Source organism: Tarenaya hassleriana, unplaced genomic scaffold (assembly GCF_000463585.1).
Source record: "Tarenaya hassleriana unplaced genomic scaffold, ASM46358v1 Cleome21, whole genome shotgun sequence".
NCBI lineage: Eukaryota > Viridiplantae > Streptophyta > Magnoliopsida > Brassicales > Cleomaceae > Tarenaya > Tarenaya hassleriana.
The window spans coordinates 1,433,695-1,452,523 of record NW_010965451.1 but is presented as its reverse complement, the minus strand read 5'-3'; the positions used below and the strand labels follow the sequence as shown (position 1 = coordinate 1,452,523).

General features: G+C 39.5%; 5 protein-coding genes across 7 annotated transcripts; all 5 read right to left on the bottom strand.

Annotated features, from left to right (window-relative positions):
• Positions 1–7: 7 nt before the first annotated feature.
• On the bottom strand, positions 8–4,853 carry LOC104814405 (phosphomevalonate kinase-like). 3 transcript variants are annotated; one of them, XR_771909.2, is made up of 13 exons: positions 4,674–4,853; positions 4,436–4,489; positions 3,990–4,140; positions 3,733–3,830; positions 3,436–3,545; positions 3,291–3,343; positions 2,494–2,871; positions 2,309–2,413; positions 1,884–2,111; positions 1,671–1,793; positions 998–1,260; positions 519–684; positions 8–360 (listed from the first exon to the last, which is right to left on the bottom strand). XR_771909.2 is itself a non-coding variant. In XM_010542428.2 (12 exons), the coding sequence occupies exons 2-12, from the start codon at positions 4,441–4,443 to the stop codon at positions 639–641; spliced, it is 1,551 nt and encodes a 516-aa protein (XP_010540730.1). In that variant the 5' UTR covers positions 4,444–4,489; positions 4,674–4,853; the 3' UTR covers positions 8–638. The 3 variants fall into 3 exon arrangements, 1 of the variants encoding a protein (XP_010540730.1); XR_771908.2 differs by having other exon boundaries at positions 519–672; XM_010542428.2 differs by having other exon boundaries at positions 8–672.
• A 530-nt stretch (positions 4,854–5,383) lies between these two features.
• Positions 5,384–7,512, bottom strand: LOC104814404 (peroxidase 39). The gene is made up of 4 exons (XM_010542427.1): positions 7,159–7,512; positions 6,780–6,974; positions 6,519–6,681; positions 5,384–6,029 (listed from the first exon to the last, which is right to left on the bottom strand). Exons 1-4 carry the CDS (start codon positions 7,501–7,503, stop codon positions 5,617–5,619), a joined length of 1,116 nt encoding a protein of 371 aa, XP_010540729.1. The 5' UTR covers positions 7,504–7,512; the 3' UTR covers positions 5,384–5,616.
• A 963-nt stretch (positions 7,513–8,475) lies between these two features.
• Positions 8,476–12,098, bottom strand: LOC104814403 (BUD13 homolog). The gene is made up of 8 exons (XM_010542426.1): positions 11,996–12,098; positions 11,402–11,620; positions 10,400–11,312; positions 10,115–10,182; positions 9,666–9,727; positions 9,215–9,391; positions 8,952–9,132; positions 8,476–8,816 (listed from the first exon to the last, which is right to left on the bottom strand). Exons 2-8 carry the CDS (start codon positions 11,595–11,597, stop codon positions 8,731–8,733), a joined length of 1,683 nt encoding a protein of 560 aa, XP_010540728.1. The 5' UTR covers positions 11,598–11,620; positions 11,996–12,098; the 3' UTR covers positions 8,476–8,730.
• Positions 12,099–12,551: 453 nt separating this feature from the next.
• LOC109116699 (probable methyltransferase PMT20) lies at positions 12,552–14,822 on the bottom strand. The gene is made up of 5 exons (XM_019202589.1): positions 14,805–14,822; positions 14,474–14,684; positions 13,556–14,237; positions 13,343–13,420; positions 12,552–13,027 (listed from the first exon to the last, which is right to left on the bottom strand). Exons 1-5 carry the CDS (start codon positions 14,820–14,822, stop codon positions 12,802–12,804), a joined length of 1,215 nt encoding a protein of 404 aa, XP_019058134.1. The 3' UTR covers positions 12,552–12,801.
• A 212-nt stretch (positions 14,823–15,034) lies between these two features.
• LOC104814700 (probable methyltransferase PMT20) lies at positions 15,035–17,809 on the bottom strand. Its single transcript, XM_019202605.1, has 6 exons — positions 17,662–17,809; positions 16,850–17,156; positions 16,602–16,750; positions 16,301–16,496; positions 15,957–16,167; positions 15,035–15,720 (listed from the first exon to the last, which is right to left on the bottom strand). The coding sequence occupies exons 2-6, from the start codon at positions 17,099–17,101 to the stop codon at positions 15,035–15,037; spliced, it is 1,494 nt and encodes a 497-aa protein (XP_019058150.1). The 5' UTR covers positions 17,102–17,156; positions 17,662–17,809.
• Between the last annotated feature and the right edge of the window lie 1,020 nt (positions 17,810–18,829).

The following is an 18,829-nucleotide window of genomic DNA, read 5'->3' as shown; positions in this document are numbered from 1 at the left end:
CCCCCCCCAAAACCATTTCTCAGCAAAAGCTATAATCAAAATATCCCAAATTTAATACTTGTGGTCGTGGTGGGTGGGGTCATCATATTCTTTCCCTGGAAAAATCTCGTCCATGAGATTCTCAAAGTTTCTAACTTTCAACCCCAGTCTTCAATTCTGGGCAAAAAAATTTCCATCTTTACCCAATTCCCTATGCATTTCTTGATCTTTCATGCCTACCCAATCCCATTCCCCTACCAAAACTGAAGATCGGAACTCAGTTCTAGTGACGGGTACTCTTGTCACTGAATCTGAATTCCGACACTCAACACCCTATAGGGCATGATTGGTTTCTCTTGAGCTTCAGCTGTTGGGTTGTGCCTTGTTTGGTTCATGACAAGAAAAACAAGGTAGGTCAGTAATGGTGGGATGAGAGGATGATCGAAGCACTAATCCTACAGGCTCCATTGTTGCAGAAATATGATATCATTCAGAACCCAGAATTCAATTGAAGGACAAACGGGCAAGAATGTTTGTACCTCTTAGTTCAAGCAGGTTCATGCCAGATTTTTCAAGCTGGGTTTGTTCTGGTCTTCTCCTTTCTCCAAGAGCAGCCTTTTGGCCACCTCTGCTCTCTCAGGCAGGGAGGACAGCATGGATTATGCCAAATTCGGTTTTCGGAGATCCATGTACCTTTGAATTCACCTCAATGATCAAAGGGTATGTAAAAGAAATGAGCTTCGAGGAAGAAAGTTTGGATGTTTATCATGAGATGATAGAGGGGAGAGGAGTTACCGAGCAAAATATGGAAACAAATTGAAAACTACTGTAAATAAATTTTGTTTTACTTTTCAGCAAGTGTTTTCCAAGAGTACAAACCTTACAAAGGGTTAGAAACACATGATTAGCCAAGAAATTCAGTACCCAGGTCTATACAACTCATGTGAAAAACAGTACACTAAGCCAAACCCGGTGATGACCCTTGATTAATCGAAAGTCGTAAAAGAATGCGGCTTACCCAAGATGAACGGATAAAACACCTGATGTGATACCAGATGTACGTGGATCGCCACTTTCCAAGCAAACGCCATGCGGATCTTCTCTCACCAACAAGGCAAGAACATTCTGTGAACTCCATGCCTTGGTCAGTGTGCTGCCAGAATCACCTAAAGTGACTGCAAATATGGCATCAAATCCACCAGCACCAGGAACACCAGCTAGCAGAACTCCTTCACCACTCATTGTAGAATCCAAAAGTTGAGTTTGTGATTCAGGCTCTATCTGCAGTGCCATGGTCTCTTAAGGTCATTGGAAATCCAAAACCAGCCAATTTGCCGGAAATATCATGGCTTGAACCCCCTGTCATCAACACCTTCCCAGGAGCAGAAGCAACACTGCATCAACAATAAGATTGATGATCTGTCTACTATTAACAGAAATGGATAGAGTAAATGAATAAGAAACAGAGCTTATGCTGACAAAGGAGTCCAGTTAAACCTATAATGCACAAATTGATAGAACCAAAGGAGGGTAAACGGAAAGCATAAGATATAATTCCTGCTGTTGAATCTCTGTGTGCTTATAAAGGCTGTATTCCATGCTTATTATATATAACATAAATAGAAATTTTCAGAGCCTGTATGGTCGGTTGACATACAAAGCAAACATCAGAAAAGGGACAAGGAACTTACAGGAACACCAGCAGCCTCACCCATCTTCCGCATAAGATGTCTGATCATCAACATAGCATCTCTCGCCTCTAACAACTCTCTGATAATCGTCTCTTTGATTGGTTCAGTAGCATGTTGCATCCACTGTGCATGAGATTTAAGAAGCTGAATCATCCACATCCCTTCTTGATTCAAAATATCGAATGATATTGCTCTAGACAAGTGGGTAAGTACCTTCTCCGAAGTTAGCACACTGCACGACTTAATGATGCCGATATAAGCATCCCAATGGTTTTTGGCTAATTTGGTCAGCATGTTTAGCTTAGTTTCAAGCTCCAAATTTGCATCAGACAAATTTTTCCAATTTTCCCGGGATTTCTCTGGTTCAGCCATTTGCCACTTTTTCACAGCACCCACCAACGATGGCGTGGAGGATCCACCACTTCCAGGTTCCCCAAGGAACTGTATAAGAAAAGAGTAGATCCTGTTAGAATGCTGGATTTTAACAAAATCTGCCAAACAATAAATTCTTAGAAAAGGGAGTCAAAGAAATAAGAAGCTGTTGAGGATTCACGGCAGTTCTTTCTTTCTGAATTAAAAGCTTGTTTGCTCATTGCATTCACTCTCCACTAAGATTCTGCATCTGATTGCTTGCTTACAAGATTCATCAGTGGTGGCAAAGAGAACTCAGATCTCTCGTGGTCCCATTTCCCTTTTAAAATGCCGCCGATGACTTCAGGTAATGGCAGACCATTTACTGCAACCTGTTCCATTTAGATGCACTTGAAGAAATGATGTTTTGTGGAGAAAGCTTTCTAAAAGGAAGACTTATCAAATGATAAACCTGAGCAAATGATAACACGTCTGGAGAGAAGCGAACATAACGCTGACTCCCATAGACAGCACAGCTGACATCAAAACCACTTCCAACTTTTCCTTGTGCAAGACAGTGAGCAGTTTGCGCTATCATATGGATAACGTCTAAACCAGAACATGCCAAGTTTCCTTCTTTGCAGGGATCAGACAAGTCAGCCACTCCAAGGTAGTGTAACAGTGCAGCAACAACAGCTGTTGTCATAGCTGCAGAAGAACCTAAGCCAGTTTTCGCTACTTCAGGCTTGCAATTAGCACCATTTGATTCTTCAGCATTGAATGTGATTGATGCAAAAGGCGAGAGGGTGGCCAAAGATTCTGATGTCAAAGGAAGGCCCCATGACTCAATCTATGAGAACAAGAAAAGTTTATCAACATTTTGGACTAGCATCTCAAGTAAAAAGTGCTATGACGCTCGATATTTAACAGTAATGGTCGATAAGAACTAGAGCTAACCTAACAATATTGCATGCTAGATCTTATAGGAGATGCCTCAGTGCTGTATTGTTTAGAACATGCCAGATAAAATCGAATTCTCCTTGAATAATATTTTAACATCAATCTTCATAAGACAGTCTCTCCTAAAAAGTATAACACTGATCTTGATTGCCATGGAAATATCCAGTGTATTGGTTAGAATATCCTGTAGACTTCAAGTCACATTAAGTTGTTTAAACAAGAATGGAATTCAAAAAGCAACAAGACATGGCATAAACAAACGTGAAAGCAAGCAAATATAAGTTTTGTGGCAGAGAAAAGGTGGAGCACCTGACTCCGATATGAGTAAAAGTCATTGCAGCCTAAGATTGTGATATCAAGACCTGTAAAAAAGAGTTTAGAACGAAGTTTAGATAACCAAAGGCCACTTTAGAGATAACAGATAAAAAAAAAAGATCTGAGAATCAAAGATTGCCTTGCAAGAGGAGATTGTGGAGCATTTCTCTCTTGCTTTTGTCACTTGCTACATGAGCAGCAGCTACAGCATACTGCACAGCATGCTCTACAAAGGGGTTTCTTGAATCACTGTTTTTTTTTTTTTTGCAGAGAGACAGGGGCATAATAAGAAAAATCATTCAGTGCTCTATCGTCTACTCTCAACAAATCAAATCTCCACAAATATTACCAGTTATAGAGCAAGACATAAACACAAACATATATGTGTATGATCAACAAGGGTGTAGCACATTTGTTAAAGTCTTAGAAGTCTTGCCTTGCAGACGCACATTGAAGAGCCAAATGTTTAAGTGACAGTTTATACATGCTTTCTCTCGAGAGTTGTGGCGATGTTAATTTGACATCTGTCCACGACTGCAAGCAAGCAAACAAACAACAATATTGTTTATCAGCTCCCAATGTTATACTATACTCCCAACTATATACGAAAATTAGTCAATCGAGAGATAACGTTTAAGTCCCAATAAGGAAACAACGAGGTGAAAGCATATGTTTCTATAGGGCATTACATACCCATGCCCAACTTTCAGGCTTGACCTCTTCATAGAGTGGCTTCACAATGGCGTAGAACCGTGCATTTGTACTCAATACAAGCCCAGCATTTGGCCTCTCCAGTACGAGGTAACCCCCTGTCATCAACACCTTCCCAGGAGCAGAAGCAACACTGCATCAACAATAAGATTGATGATCTGTCTACTATTAACAGAAATGGATAGAGTAAATGAATAAGAAACAGAGCTTATGCTGACAAAGGAGTCCAGTTAAACCTATAATGCACAAATTGATAGAACCAAAGGAGGGTAAACGGAAAGCATAAGATATAATTCAGAGAAAACGAAACACATCTCGCCCAAATTCACGGAAATCCAATAAGGAAATCGAGCAGATTCAACCGAAAAGCCATAGAAGGGAGAGTGTTGTTTCAACTTTCCCGAGAAAACGGAGAGAAAAACACTTACACAGCCATTTCTGCAGATTGGCAGAGCGAATTGATGATAACTGGCCAAGATCACCTACGATCAAAACATTCACCTTGAAACTAAAACTGAAATAAAATCGAAGCGCATGCAAAAAAATATAAAAGGTTGGTACATATACATTTACAGACGAATCTAAAACATACGTATTGTACAGATTCAGAAACCCCTAAAATTAAAAAAAAAAAATCAGGCGAAAACGATGATCCAGAAATCTTACTCTCGGTCTGCTTCCGAGATTATGAATTATATTTCACGGCGGAATATTAGAAGAAGAAAAGAACAATTCTTTCGAATCTGCGGATGTGATTGGAGATCTCCGGAGAAGATTAGAAGCAACAGAATCCAACGGCGAAGGATGACCGGAAAAAGGGACGACCGAGTTATAGAGCTCAGGCGGAGGAGGAAGAAGAAAAGGAGGTGAATTAAGGGTAATTTTGGGATTTCTTAAAACCATAAGGGCAAAAAAGTAAAATACCATACAACAGTTTAGACATTGAGTCAACACCTTAGCATCGTCATTTTGACTCACGGTTTCTTCAATATTATCATTGGTTTTAACTTTTGTTTTATGCAATCCAAATTATAAACAAGCTAATATAAACATTAAAAAATAAAGTATATTACACAAAATAATATTAGAAGATAAGTATACTTTCTTAAATAGAGACATATTATAGTAAATGTGACACGCATAGGCATAGGGAATGTGTAATAAATAAATATTCCTTGTCGACATTAGAAGGTGATGAACAGATAATGATATATTCCTTAATCAATTCACAAATATCACTGTCTTTTCTTTATATTTATCATAAGATATGTTCGAGTCTCGATATTTATCCGAATTTTTTTAATTTTTTATTAGATATAATTAGATCAAAATTTCGATAAATTTTTAGATTATAAAATAAGTACGTACTAACCATCTGAATAATTCGCGTATATCCAATCCAGAAATTAAGATTTTTATTGAAAACATACATGGATGGTAGATTCCTTGCAACAATTTCACATGCATGAAAATGGAAAAAAAAAAAAAAAAAAAAAACTTATTCGAAAACCCACATTTTTTCACCCAAAAATAAAAATAAAAATAATTAAAAAACCCAGGCACAGACACACACACACAAACAAAACGGAAAGTAAATTTTAAAACAAGTTTAATTAACGAAAGCGCAGTATCGTCGGATCTCACCGTCGGACCCGGTTTTAACACCGATCCGACCCATTTTCTCCATCGATTTGGCAAACTCGGCGAAGAACTCGTCCATCGACCCGGCGACCAGGCGACGAACCAGAGCGAGCGCCGTCGAGTCGGTGGTCAAGGCGTTGTCGGATTCGAACAGGCCGCGGCGTTTGAGGAGGAGATTGTAGTAGCTCAGATCGAAGGATTTGCGGCTACCGGGATCCATCTCGACCTTGGTCATGTTGTCGGAAGGAGATCTGCATTTTCTGGATCTGAGATTAGCGGCATATTCGCTGTCCAGTGACGGATCCTGGTCTCCGACGCCGGTGAAGTTGAACAGACGGTTCGAGAAGGACGTACAGTGAGAAACCCCGATTGTGTGAGCTCCTGGACGATCAAAACGATGCCGTTTGGATCCGGTTTAGCTTCTAATTTACCGGTTTACTGTTTGCTAGGGTTTATTTACAGCTTCGAACCGTGTCATACAATATAGGGTGGGTATTTCGATTAGTTTAGGTTTTATTTCGGTTCGAATTCCGTTATATTTCGGTTTTTATTTATAAAAATACTAATTTAAAAATTGATTTTTCGGTTATTTTATTCGGTTTGGTTGGATTGGATTTTTTCGAAAAAATTATTTTTAATTGGATCAGTTCAGCTATTCGGTTAGTGACCAAATTGTCCACCCTAATTTAACGGTTCCGGGTTTTAAACAAATTTTCTCACGGTTTTAGTTGGTTCTCGATCTATTTCGAATTATTCAAGTGGTTAGTTTGGTTGACCAAACCAAGTTGCTTTATATATACCTACTTCTTGACCTAATTTTAGAACCGGACAGAACTATAACCATACCAACCGGTTAACCGAAGTTCTTACCGGATAACAAGACGAGATCTTTGACATCGAGTCCCTGGTCAGCGAAACGTTTCCGAAGAGTCGAGAAATTTCCAAAGGGAGGAGGAATGTTGTTCAGAGACTCGGCCGCGTTAGAGATCCGTCCATCTCGACGTCCGGTCGGTACGTTCCAGAACGGTCCACCCTAAACCGAGAATTTCAAAATTAAACCAAACCGATTTTAATTCATCATTTTAGTTATTAATTTTGACACTCGGTTTTGATAAATCATTTAGTACGTACCGTGGCGACGATTGAGTCTCTGGTCGCGAGTGTGATGACGTCAGCGCATGAGACGACACCGGGACACTCTTTTTCTAAGAGAGACTTCACTCTGTCGATGAAGTCGAAACCTCGGACAGTCAGATTCGGAGGAGAAACCTTTTCCACTTGTCGGTTGTTCGACGTCGCATTGATCAAGATCGATGCATCACAACCCTAAACCCCAAATTAATCGATAATTTAATACACGACTTTTAAATATATATATAGATATATATAATATATATATATATATATATATATATGGAAATTGCGTAATGAACTCTTACACTATGTCTACATTGACCGTATATGAAAAACCTAACAAATGGAACATATAATATGGAAGTAAAAATAGTACGCGGACGAAGCAATCATGGAAATGCATTCTAATGAGGGCAGCGGCCAAAGAAGGAGCATTGTGGATGTGTTCGTTAACAAAGTCTTGTACGATCTTCTCTGCATTAGGGCAAGTTTTGTGATAAAACCCCATCTTCAACTCGGCTTCAGACAAGCTCACAAACCCTAAAAACCCGAGAATCATTGCCAAACCTAGATGCTGAAACGAACCGAATTTCGCCATTTTCGAAACTGAAAAAAAAAATGAACAAGATTTTTTTTTTTGTTTCAAGTGACTGCATGTGATCATGGAGAATATGCAAGCCAAGTGAAAGATGTTATATAGAGAGAGAAAGCTTAGTTCCATGGCTGCTAGATTAAAATGGTAAGTAGTAAAGAATAGAACATAATTAAGAAGGAAAATACTACAAGACATGTGTTGACAAGTTTTTAGCTAACTACCATGTTCTATTCCTGGTAATATATATATTTTTCTCTATCAAGTTTTGGAATATTTTAATTTGTTATGCGATTTAAAACATAACTCTCGTGAGAGTACCGTGTCCGTTTTCATTTTGTTCTTATCATCTTTTTTTTTTCTTCCAAAAATTGCATGATTAATTATAATATTTTAATTTCCTTTTTTTATTTACGTTTGAAAACATATATACAAGAAGGTTAATTATTACTATGGTGGCATATGGATGGTGACGTCGAAGTTGGAGGAGAGTATATGACAATTTGGGAAGCTAATTAATTGTATTTGGTACATGGATTAATAATTAATCGCATGTTGACATAAGGGTTTTTATCATAACGAACAAATATTGACGGACGTTGTTTTCAAAGCAGATGCATATATAAAAATAGTAGGAAACGCGTTATCAAAACAAATGTTATGAATTACTTAATCACGTGTAATTGAGGTTTAGATAACATTTCCAGACGTAAATTTATTAATATGTCGATTTTACCAATCGGTCTAATCTTATATGCGTATAAGACATATACATATATATATGTACGTATTGTATTTTTTTTTTCCTATGCACATTGCAATAATTTTATAATATGAGATATAGCTGTAATATGTTTGTATATGTTACCGGGCGACCTGCTCCGGCGGTCCCACCATCTAAAGCCGCCATCGACGGTCCAACAAATAACGATTTTTCAAATATTTTTTCCTTTGGTGCGAAATAAAAAAAAACATATATATATACATATGTATCATTCATTTTTTTGTCTGCAAAAACTCTCTCCCTAAGATTAGTTACGAAATTACCCGTCCTAAATAAATAAATAAAAAACCATGATCCACATGATGGATTTATTATAATAAATATAAAGATTTTCCAATCTGGATTAGAGAGGGTTTGGCCTCTGACCCATAGAATTAACATTAACAACCACATGATGGTGACAATAATACTAACATATCTAAGCATCAAACAATACAAAAAACAAAAAAGTAACAAATAAACCAATGAATGAAAAAAAATATATATCATCACAAAGGTTTCGAGTATAAACGATATATATATATATATATATATATATATATATATATATAATATATCTGTTTTTGGGGGGATCACATGTCAGAAACAGACCAAAGGTAAGCTTCCCTTTCGGTTGCTGTTTTCTCGTTCATCCTCTTGAACAGCTGCTTCTCATACCCTGCCATTAACCGTAATTATCAGACACTATTATCAGTTATGTCAAATTTCATTATTCGGGCGAATCGATCTTAACGTTTGTGTGGATTGGATTGCAATAGATTACTACATTCTGCGAGTATCGGGAAGAGCTTACCGTTACTGCGATCAACTCCATCCCAATGCCTTCCGGGTCTGATCCCATATCGGTTCGGTGCAGCTTCTAATCCTCTCTTTAACCAGCTATGACTCGGAATCTCTTGCGGAATTACAAAACCCGACTCTTTCATTTTCTCATCCGCCCCCAGATCGAGCAGAGCAGAAGAATGTCGCTTTTTCTGACAACAAAAAAATTATGGAATGTGTTAGAACAGTGTTAATCTGTGAGGCACTTACAGTTATATGAAATATTTGAATTACCTTGACCAGATGAGCCATGGGATCGCCCCATCTAATCCTGTCCTTCAGCATGTTGTCGAGTTCCGGATCATCCCTGGTCCGGGCGAATGGCTTGTCCTTCTCGAGCTCAAGTTCTTGTAATCTAGCCTCTGCTTCACGCTTCTGGGCCAAACCCTTTCCCCATTCAACTTTTATCTCCTGCAGGGAACAAAAAAAATCAATTAGATGGAAGTTCTAGTCCTAAAAATGAATCAGATTGGACATAAAACATTAACATCCGAGCTCCCACAGCTCATGAAATTTTCGACTGAAAATACTACAGATATGTTCAGTAAACATGGATAAATGAAGATTGTGAAGCTTCAACCTAAGTTACACAGTAATACCACAAACGAAACAATCTTAGGAGTGTAAAGAATGTTCCTTTAAATATAAATGTACAGCATTAACCTAGATCACTCGTCAACAATACCTTTGGCTTTTCTTCCACCTTTTTCTTTGATTTCATATACTCCTCCTTTGATATACGTTTCCCTGCAATATCAATCAGTATCTGAAAGTGAGATCCGAGATAATGCATTTCCCACGGAGTACAAGTGGTGCAGCGGAAGTTGTTTCAGAAGAAACTTTGGTAAAACTCGTAAGAAATCTCAGGAAACTTTGATATTATTGCTGAATTGTTTGGCTAGAACTCAACACAAGACCCCTTTATCTAAAGGTAGAAATAAGACCCAGAACTGCTAGGACTAGGAATCAGAGACAACAACAACAACATGGCCTCATTCCCAAGTTCACTAGGAATCAGAGAAACAAAAAGAAAAAAAAACTAGAAAAAAGCAAATATAAAAGGAAAAAGAAAGCAGAAAATAGAAGGACACTTAATGGTCATGTCCTACATCACTTAGGGTCCGTAATTCTCACCTGTGATCTTGTCACGGAACACCCCTTCGGCCTTTTCCCCGCTTAGCATAGGATCCATTTCTTTAAACCTGCAGAGATGTATATCTTGTCAAGAACAAGCAGCTTCAAACAAACAATACTTATTGCTAAAACAGCATCCCCATAGCCAAATGTTGGTGATAGCTTAGTGGATTATTGACCAGAAAAAGCTAATGTCAGAGGCATTTGGCCATCCTATTATGACAGATAAAATGTAAAGAAGGGTCAGCCAAGAGGACCAAAAATAGTTTGGTTTAAAACTCTTACCTCAAAAATTCGTTCTTCTTGGTTTTCACATTCTCAGCCTGGATATCGCGGCCGGAAATCAAACCAGTTTTTATTTCTTCTTTAGCTCTCGGAGGAAGCGGTAATCTTCTGCCGGATTTCCTTGGAGGAGAAATATCCAAATCTGTACTTGCGGGCAAATTTCTAGAAGAAGGTTGTGCATACTCCTTGGTTTTTCTTGGCGGTGAAAGATCTGAATCGGGAGAACCAGAAATATCTCTTCTTCTACGAGGCGGAGATAAATCACCCTTCAAACCATGCGATATGCTTGGTTCAGGTGATGGAGAATGATACCGCCTCTTATGGGAAGGAGACAAACCCTTGTTCCGTTTCCTGAGAATTTGGTCAGGAGAAGAACGAATATCCCTCTTTCTACGAGGTGGAGACAAATCGTCATTTAAACCGAGCGACCCTGAGGGTTTCCTGCCAGGTTCAGGTGACGGAGAATGATATCGTTTCCTCGGAGGGGATAAATCTTGAGTCTGCTTTTTGGGAACTCTACCTTCAGTTTCTGGTGAAAGTGAGTCATTCCGTACTTTTCGCTTACGTGGTGGTGACAAATCAGAATCCAAACCGACAGGCTCAACACGTTTTCGGTCAGGTGAAGGTGTGTGATGACGCTTCCTTCGCCGTGGAGGAGACATATCGATGTCTTCTCTATCCGACACATAGGGTATGGATCCAGGTTCAGGTGAACGTGAGTCATTCCTAGTCCTCTGTCTACGTGGGGGCGAAATATCAGATTTTTCATCGCCTACATCTAAACGCTTCGGAGATAATGAAACCCAACCACTGCCATCCTCAGCGATTGCGTTATATGCACGTCTTGCCTTAATTTGCTCCAACCTCCTCATTCTCTTAACTTCAATGTCCTCATCAACCAGAGGCTTCTCCTCTTCAACACAAAAGAAACGAAATGATTAAAAGATGATAGATCAACAAAGTAAACCACAGACGCAATATGTTCAAGAGACAAATCCTTACCGGTTTCATCTTCATTTTCCTCTTCTTCAAGATTTACTTGTTTTTGCCAAACAGGATCTTCGTCCACTACTAAAACCCCTCTGGCTTCAGGCTTGGCCTTCTTCTTCTTCTTCCTTTTCTTTTCTTCAACATCGCTACTCTCGTACTTTTTCAAATAATCCTTCAAAGATTTGGCTCCTGTAGTTGGAGGAGCCATCCTTTAGAAACTAAAGCAGCTAGCTGAAAGGTGGCATAGAAATCCATTTAGTAAGCCCGAGCTTCAGGCACGATTTGTAATAAGATTACGGAACTAAGTCACACTTCACCAAATTGATCGACTAGAGTGCGAATGAAGGCTACTTCTGCCTATGTCAAAATCAATTTTAGCAACATCGGAAAACAAAATCAGTTGAATCCGAACCAAAACCCTAACACGAGAAATCCTACCCATGAAACCCCTAAACCACCAAAATCCTAACTTGCTGAAACCCCTAATCCATCGAAATCCTAACCTTAACCGACCAAAATCTGAGAAATCGAACACCAAAACCGCAACCCAGCACGAGAAATCAAAAATCGAAACCCTACCCCATTGAGAGAGCCAGAGAAACGAACCTGAGAGCCGAGTCGAGGGGAGAGAGGCGAGTAAGATAGTTGACGGCGATGGGAGAGCACGAAAGTCCGAGAGATGTGAGAGAAGAGAGGGCCAGGAAGGGTAGGGATACGTAAAATTTAACCCAATGGTATATTTGTAAATAGTATAAACTTATAGGGGTATAATAAACTTTTAAAAACTACACGGTCGGTACGGTACCGCGGTATCCGTTAACCAGCTTTGGGTTTCTATCCGAGACTGGCCGGTTTTGACGGATATCCGATTTACGGATTTAGATTGGTTTTTTTATTAGTTTTTTACGGATAATTCCATAGGTAATGATTAAAATATCTTTGATTATCTATATATTTATAAAAATACCTTAACATATATTCATATAAAACAATCTATTTATCTCTAAATTCAATACAAATCAATGTGACTTAGTGATTCTTTGTCCACCTATTTCAGAATTTCTTTATTATCGATTAATATTGTTTGTACTAAGTGATTTCTCATATAATTTACCAGTGACAACCAAGAACGCTTTCAATGTGAATTAAGTTACATTATCAATAAGGCAAAACCCTCCGCGTGAACCAGAAGTTTATTGATTAGGCATCTCAGTTATGAGGGGTTACCATTCATATTTTTTGGTAATATAGAAATTTGGTTACAGGAATAGGATACATTGCAAAAGAATAATCTAGACATGTATATATTTATACATAATAAAAACTATAAAACTTTCTTGGGGACGAGTGAAAGCCACGAATCTATCGGATCTTTGCGGTTATTTCCGGTTAACTCCGGTTACCAACCGGTATTATCTCGAGGATTGGTTAGAGGAATACCAGAGCTTTTTCTGGCAAACGAGAACCTTCTCGTTATTTAGGGAAGCGGTCTCCGTCTCTTCTCTCCGGCACCCCCACCGCATGGCCTTCGTGATGGTAGCGATGGCCTCCATGTAATAATTCGATTCTCGTATTATTACGTATCCATTCGGACGTAAAATCCGGTCCATCTCCAATAGCACGTACTTCATTTCGCACCTGTTCCACGTTCCCACGGGTGACAAATTCCGTTAATAACTAAATGACCGAATCGATCTAAACTAAATCATACATAATGATATTCGAAACGATTCCAATATAAAAATCCGATGGATTCAAAAAAAAATTCCGAAAAAAAAGAATCCAAATTAAATACAAAAAAAAATACATAATAATAATCGAATTCGAACAAGTTCAATATAAAATCTAATGTTATGGTTTTCCCCATATATATATTCTTTAGGTTTTTTAAAAATAACCGGAAAAGGATTTTTTTTTTTAACAATATTCTTTAGGTTATGGGTATATATGTACCTTTGAGACTCAGCGGTAAATAAGCCGTCGAGGTGAAGAAGATCGTATGTTCTCGGATATGTCGAGAAAGCTTCGCACCTGCACATCAATGGCGGATATATATATATATATATATATATATATATATATACACGTCAAAAAAATAAACCATATCGTTAACGTACACGTGCTTAATGAAAAGAGATCGTTTTTTAAAATTATATTTTCTTTTACCAGTCGTGGTAAATTCCGATGAGGCCACGATCGTACACTACAGGGAGTGTATTGGCGCCGTACGAGGAAACCACGTTCATGACCCAGACAGGATCATCGATGAGAGCCGCGGCCAAACCTCCGTACACTGTGTTCATATCCATAACGTTCCTTATCTTATCTGTCCCGATTGCCGGGAGAAGTGTCTTGTAATGTCTAACTCTGTTTTCCCATTTGCTGTCGTCTTGTTTCAGACTACCTGCACTTCCTCCGTGAATATCCCTGATCCTCTCGGGCGCGACATGTAGCCTCTCGGGCCATCTCGGGATCGACCCGAGGCTCGATTTCTTCGCTTTCGAGCTCGGGGCAATGACGCAGGGACGTAGGGGAGTGTACCAGGCCGAGTCCGGCTCGATACTGTCGTCGCATTTGGGCAGGTAAGTAGTGTCGGTGTTATCCGCCATGTTTTCGTAGCAGTCGCTGTCTGAAAGTTTCTGCCAGACGGCTATGTCGTCCTTCTCGGCGTACTTCTTGAAACACATGGAGGTTAGAACGGATTGAAGCTTCTCGAACTCGGACCGAAGCTTTTCGATGGTCGTGTCCCATCCTTTCCATCGGTCTATGTAGTTCACTGGTGGACCGGACAGAACCCAGAAGCCACCGGGACGTAGTATACGATGAACCTCGAGCAAATAGATTCCACCTGCAGCAAAGAAACACCTCTCGTAATTAGGACTCGGCCAAAAAACACCCGAGTTTGGGATATTCGGAGGGGTGATATATGAGATCGGGTAACGTGACATACAACCCGAAATATTCGGGTTTAGGTTCAGATACCGAGTAATATCGAGAGAATGTTAGGATTCTCTTGTTGATCAAGAGAAATAGACACAAAATATGTAAGTAAATGGCTTTGTTGATCTTGTAAGAGAGGGTTACCGAATTCAGTCCAGGGAATAAGACACCTCGAGCAATGAGCAATGTCGAAAGAACTCGACGGGAAAGGAAGCCGTTGAGTAGATATTACCCCGAGAACTGCGGGAATTCCGCGTTCGAGAGCAAACTGAACCTGAGCTTCATGGTTATCTCTCGGAGCAAGAGACAGCGTTAGGATTCCCCGATTCAAAAGATCACCTCCCCAGCTCGCTACCTAAAGATACGAAAATTTACAGACCGATTTTAACGCAGAAACGGGTAAAAAAATGCGCGGAAACTCGAGCTTTTGTAAAAATTTGAATGTTGTTTTTTTTTGTTTTTGGATTCTAAAAACTCCAAAAACTCCTACCATTCAAGGCCTGAGTAAATTATTTTTCTTTTCTTTCTCATCGCCAGATCGTATGTTCTCGGATATGTCGAGAAAGCTTCGCACCTGCACATCAATGGCGGATATATATATATATATATATATATATATATATATACACGTCAAAAAAATAAACCATATCGTTAACGTACACGTGCTTAATGAAAAGAGATCGTTTTTTAAAATTATATTTTCTTTTACCAGTCGTGGTAAATTCCGATGAGGCCACGATCGTACACTACAGGGAGTGTATTGGCGCCGTACGAGGAAACCACGTTCATGACCCAGACAGGATCATCGATGAGAGCCGCGGCCAAACCTCCGTACACTGTGTTCATATCCATAACGTTCCTTATCTTATCTGTCCCGATTGCCGGGAGAAGTGTCTTGTAATGTCTAACTCTGTTTTCCCATTTGCTGTCGTCTTGTTTCAGACTACCTGCACTTCCTCCGTGAATATCCCTGATCCTCTCGGGCGCGACATGTAGCCTCTCGGGCCATCTCGGGATCGACCCGAGGCTCGATTTCTTCGCTTTCGAGCTCGGGGCAATGACGCAGGGACGTAGGGGAGTGTACCAGGCCGAGTCCGGCTCGATACTGTCGTCGCATTTGGGCAGGTAAGTAGTGTCGGTGTTATCCGCCATGTTTTCGTAGCAGTCGCTGTCTGAAAGTTTCTGCCAGACGGCTATGTCGTCCTTCTCGGCGTACTTCTTGAAACACATGGAGGTTAGAACGGATTGAAGCTTCTCGAACTCGGACCGAAGCTTTTCGATGGTCGTGTCCCATCCTTTCCATCGGTCTATGTAGTTCACTGGTGGACCGGACAGAACCCAGAAGCCACCGGGACGTAGTATACGATGAACCTCGAGCAAATAGATTCCACCTGCAGCAAAGAAACACCTCTCGTAATTAGGACTCGGCCAAAAAACACCCGAGTTTGGGATATTCGGAGGGGTGATATATGAGATCGGGTAACGTGACATACAACCCGAAATATTCGGGTTTAGGTTCAGATACCGAGTAATATCGAGAGAATGTTAGGATTCTCTTGTTGATCAAGAGAAATAGACACAAAATATGTAAGTAAATGGCTTTGTTGATCTTGTAAGAGAGGGTTACCGAATTCAGTCCAGGGAATAAGACACCTCGAGCAATGAGCAATGTCGAAAGAACTCGACGGGAAAGGAAGCCGTTGAGTAGATATTACCCCGAGAACTGCGGGAATTCCGCGTTCGAGAGCAAACTGAACCTGAGCTTCATGGTTATCTCTCGGAGCAAGAGACAGCGTTAGGATTCCCCGATTCAAAAGATCACCTCCCCAGCTCGCTACCTAAAGATACGAAAATTTACAGACCGATTTTAACGCAGAAACGGGTAAAAAAATGCGCGGAAACTCGAGCGGGTTTCGTGCCTTTTGAGCAGAGATTTGAATGCTAAAGGAGAAAACTCACTCACTCACTCACCCCACAGCCAGTATCAATGGCGGTTCTTACAGTCCCGTCTTTCATTCCGGGGATAAGATCTTCCATCAAATCGACATATCGGGTAACTCCATCGGGAAACATCGTACCGCCACCCGGGAAAACGAACTTCTCGCCCTCTTTCCTAAGCCAGTGTTGGTCAGATTTCTGCTTGTTGATCCAATCATATGGCACATTCCTAAAGACCACGGCATTATCAGTACTGTCCAAATTAAACTCTCAAATCCCAATTCACAAGGTTTGGTAATATGATCAAAACCGGCTGAAAGATCGTTCCTTTTACCTGTACCAACACTCGTCTCGGCTCTTCGGCCATCTCATCGGCGGCTTATACCCATCCGGCGGTGGAATTAGACATTCCTTCTTCTCGTAAACCGGAGGGCAATGCCGTTCCAAGAAACTTAGCCGGTGAACGCCATACTTCTTCCACCTCTGAACCAAGAAAAAACAGAGTGTAACTCCACGAAAACACGATATAATACACGAAATGGATTATCCGATTCTGATCTAAGAAGAGGTTAATCTGGCCACCTTTGGATCGGTGCATGGGGTGTAATCTTGGAATTCGATGGGGCATTCTTGGAAAGAGACGGACTTTATCCCGAGAGGGGAAACTGCGGATGTTCGGCCGAAATCCTTGGCCTCGATCTTTTCCTTCTCGTAGCAGAATATGCCGCCGAGGTAGAACGAAAAGCCGCAGAGCACAACGAGGAGGACCGCCATCGAGACGATCCTCGAACCCTTTTCGGGCTGTGGAATTTGCTTCCCGTCCTTGTGCTTCATCAGTTGTTGTGTAAAAGGATTATCGGGAGCAAAGAATCCAAGAATCCAACACGATCTGATCAAATTAAGCAAAGAAGAACAGAATGCAGAGAGAACTTAAAACGAAAACATGAGAAAGAAAGAAATCTTGTCTCCGAGGAACAGAACAGTCAATGTCTGGTCAGTGTTTTTATAGTTTTCAGACATGATTCTGGGACCCAAATGACGAAACTGTTCATAAATATATCCACTCAGTCGGGAAAAGGAGTCAGGTGCCAAATAAAAAATCGAAGGGAACAAATCTCACCACACTTAAAATGTTAAAAACGGATTGCGAATTCATCAAAGGTCAAAACTTTTCAGCAAATCTCGCCAAGTTATGGATCGAAACTTTTTCCTTGGAAAACCCAGCAAGAAAATCTTCGTCTCGAGGAGCAGGAAAAAGGGATGGGAAGATTTAGATAAATATTTACGGGCAAGGCATTGAAATGGATTCACAATACAAAACAGTGGACATAGAACAAGAACACGCCACGCGCCAGGACAGTTCAACGAAGAAAAGAGATGAGAATTTGACTTACTCTCTCGGTTTTTTTTTTCCCTTCAGGAGCGGCAAAAAGTCGAAAACTTTCTCGGAAAATCTGCAGATGGGTATTGAAAATCAGTTTATAAACTCGAAAATGGAGAGAGGAGTAACGGCCCTAGAATCTCTCTCTCTCTCTCTCGTTACAAGTTAAGCAAACAGAGGAGCTGGTTTTAGTTTATATAAATGTCTTACCAGTTGTCATTCGCTCTGTAACGTCCTCTCTCTCTCTCTCTCTCTCTCTCTCTCTCTCTCTCTCTCTCTCTCTCTCTCTCTCCATTCACTATACGCTGTCGATAGATTCTCTCGTTCTTCCGTATTTTCCATGGTTTTTATTTTTTTCCGGTATAATTAATTATTTTCTTTCACACTCTTATGTTTTCCGACAAATTATCAATTTTCTTTCACCATATGTTCTTTGTCTTTCTTCTACAATGGCTTGAGAACGAACGATTTGAGCTTAGTATATAAACATTGCCGACAAAAAAAATTATATAAAATTCTGATTTCATAAAATTTAGTTAAACCGCCTCGTAAGTCTTCGTGTTTTGACGTGGATAATTTTTTTTAATTTCCATCTGAATAATTGTTTGCTATATTTAGAGATTTATCCCATCTTAACAAAGCTTTTTCTGGAAAAAAATTTCTATTTATTGATAAGAGAAAGGTTATTTATTGTATATCCCAAATATATATTCCATACATTTTTAACCGTGTATACTTCTTGACTTTTTTTTTTCTTTTATAAATCTAAGAGAGAGAATGTATCTATAAAAATTTATTCTCAAACTATTAATTGTTATTTATTTGGATTATTTTGAATTTTTTTTCGTCAGAGATGTAAAACATATCATTATTTTAAAATCATAAGAATTATTTTAAAATAATTGTACACTATAAAAATGATGATTTCCTATCTCTATCTTATAAACTGTCACATAAACACAATAATTTTAAAAACAATATCCAAACTTGGATGGCATTCACTCGGACTTCTTCAGTCTTTTGAGAAATATAATTGGGTCAAAATTTCATTAAAAAAATTGAAAAAAAAAACAGAATGAACGCTCCTTCTTCATTCAAATTAATATTTAATTTAAATTGCAAAATATTTATACTGTTTATAGATTATCTCTCTACAGGCAATGAACGACATTGATTGACGC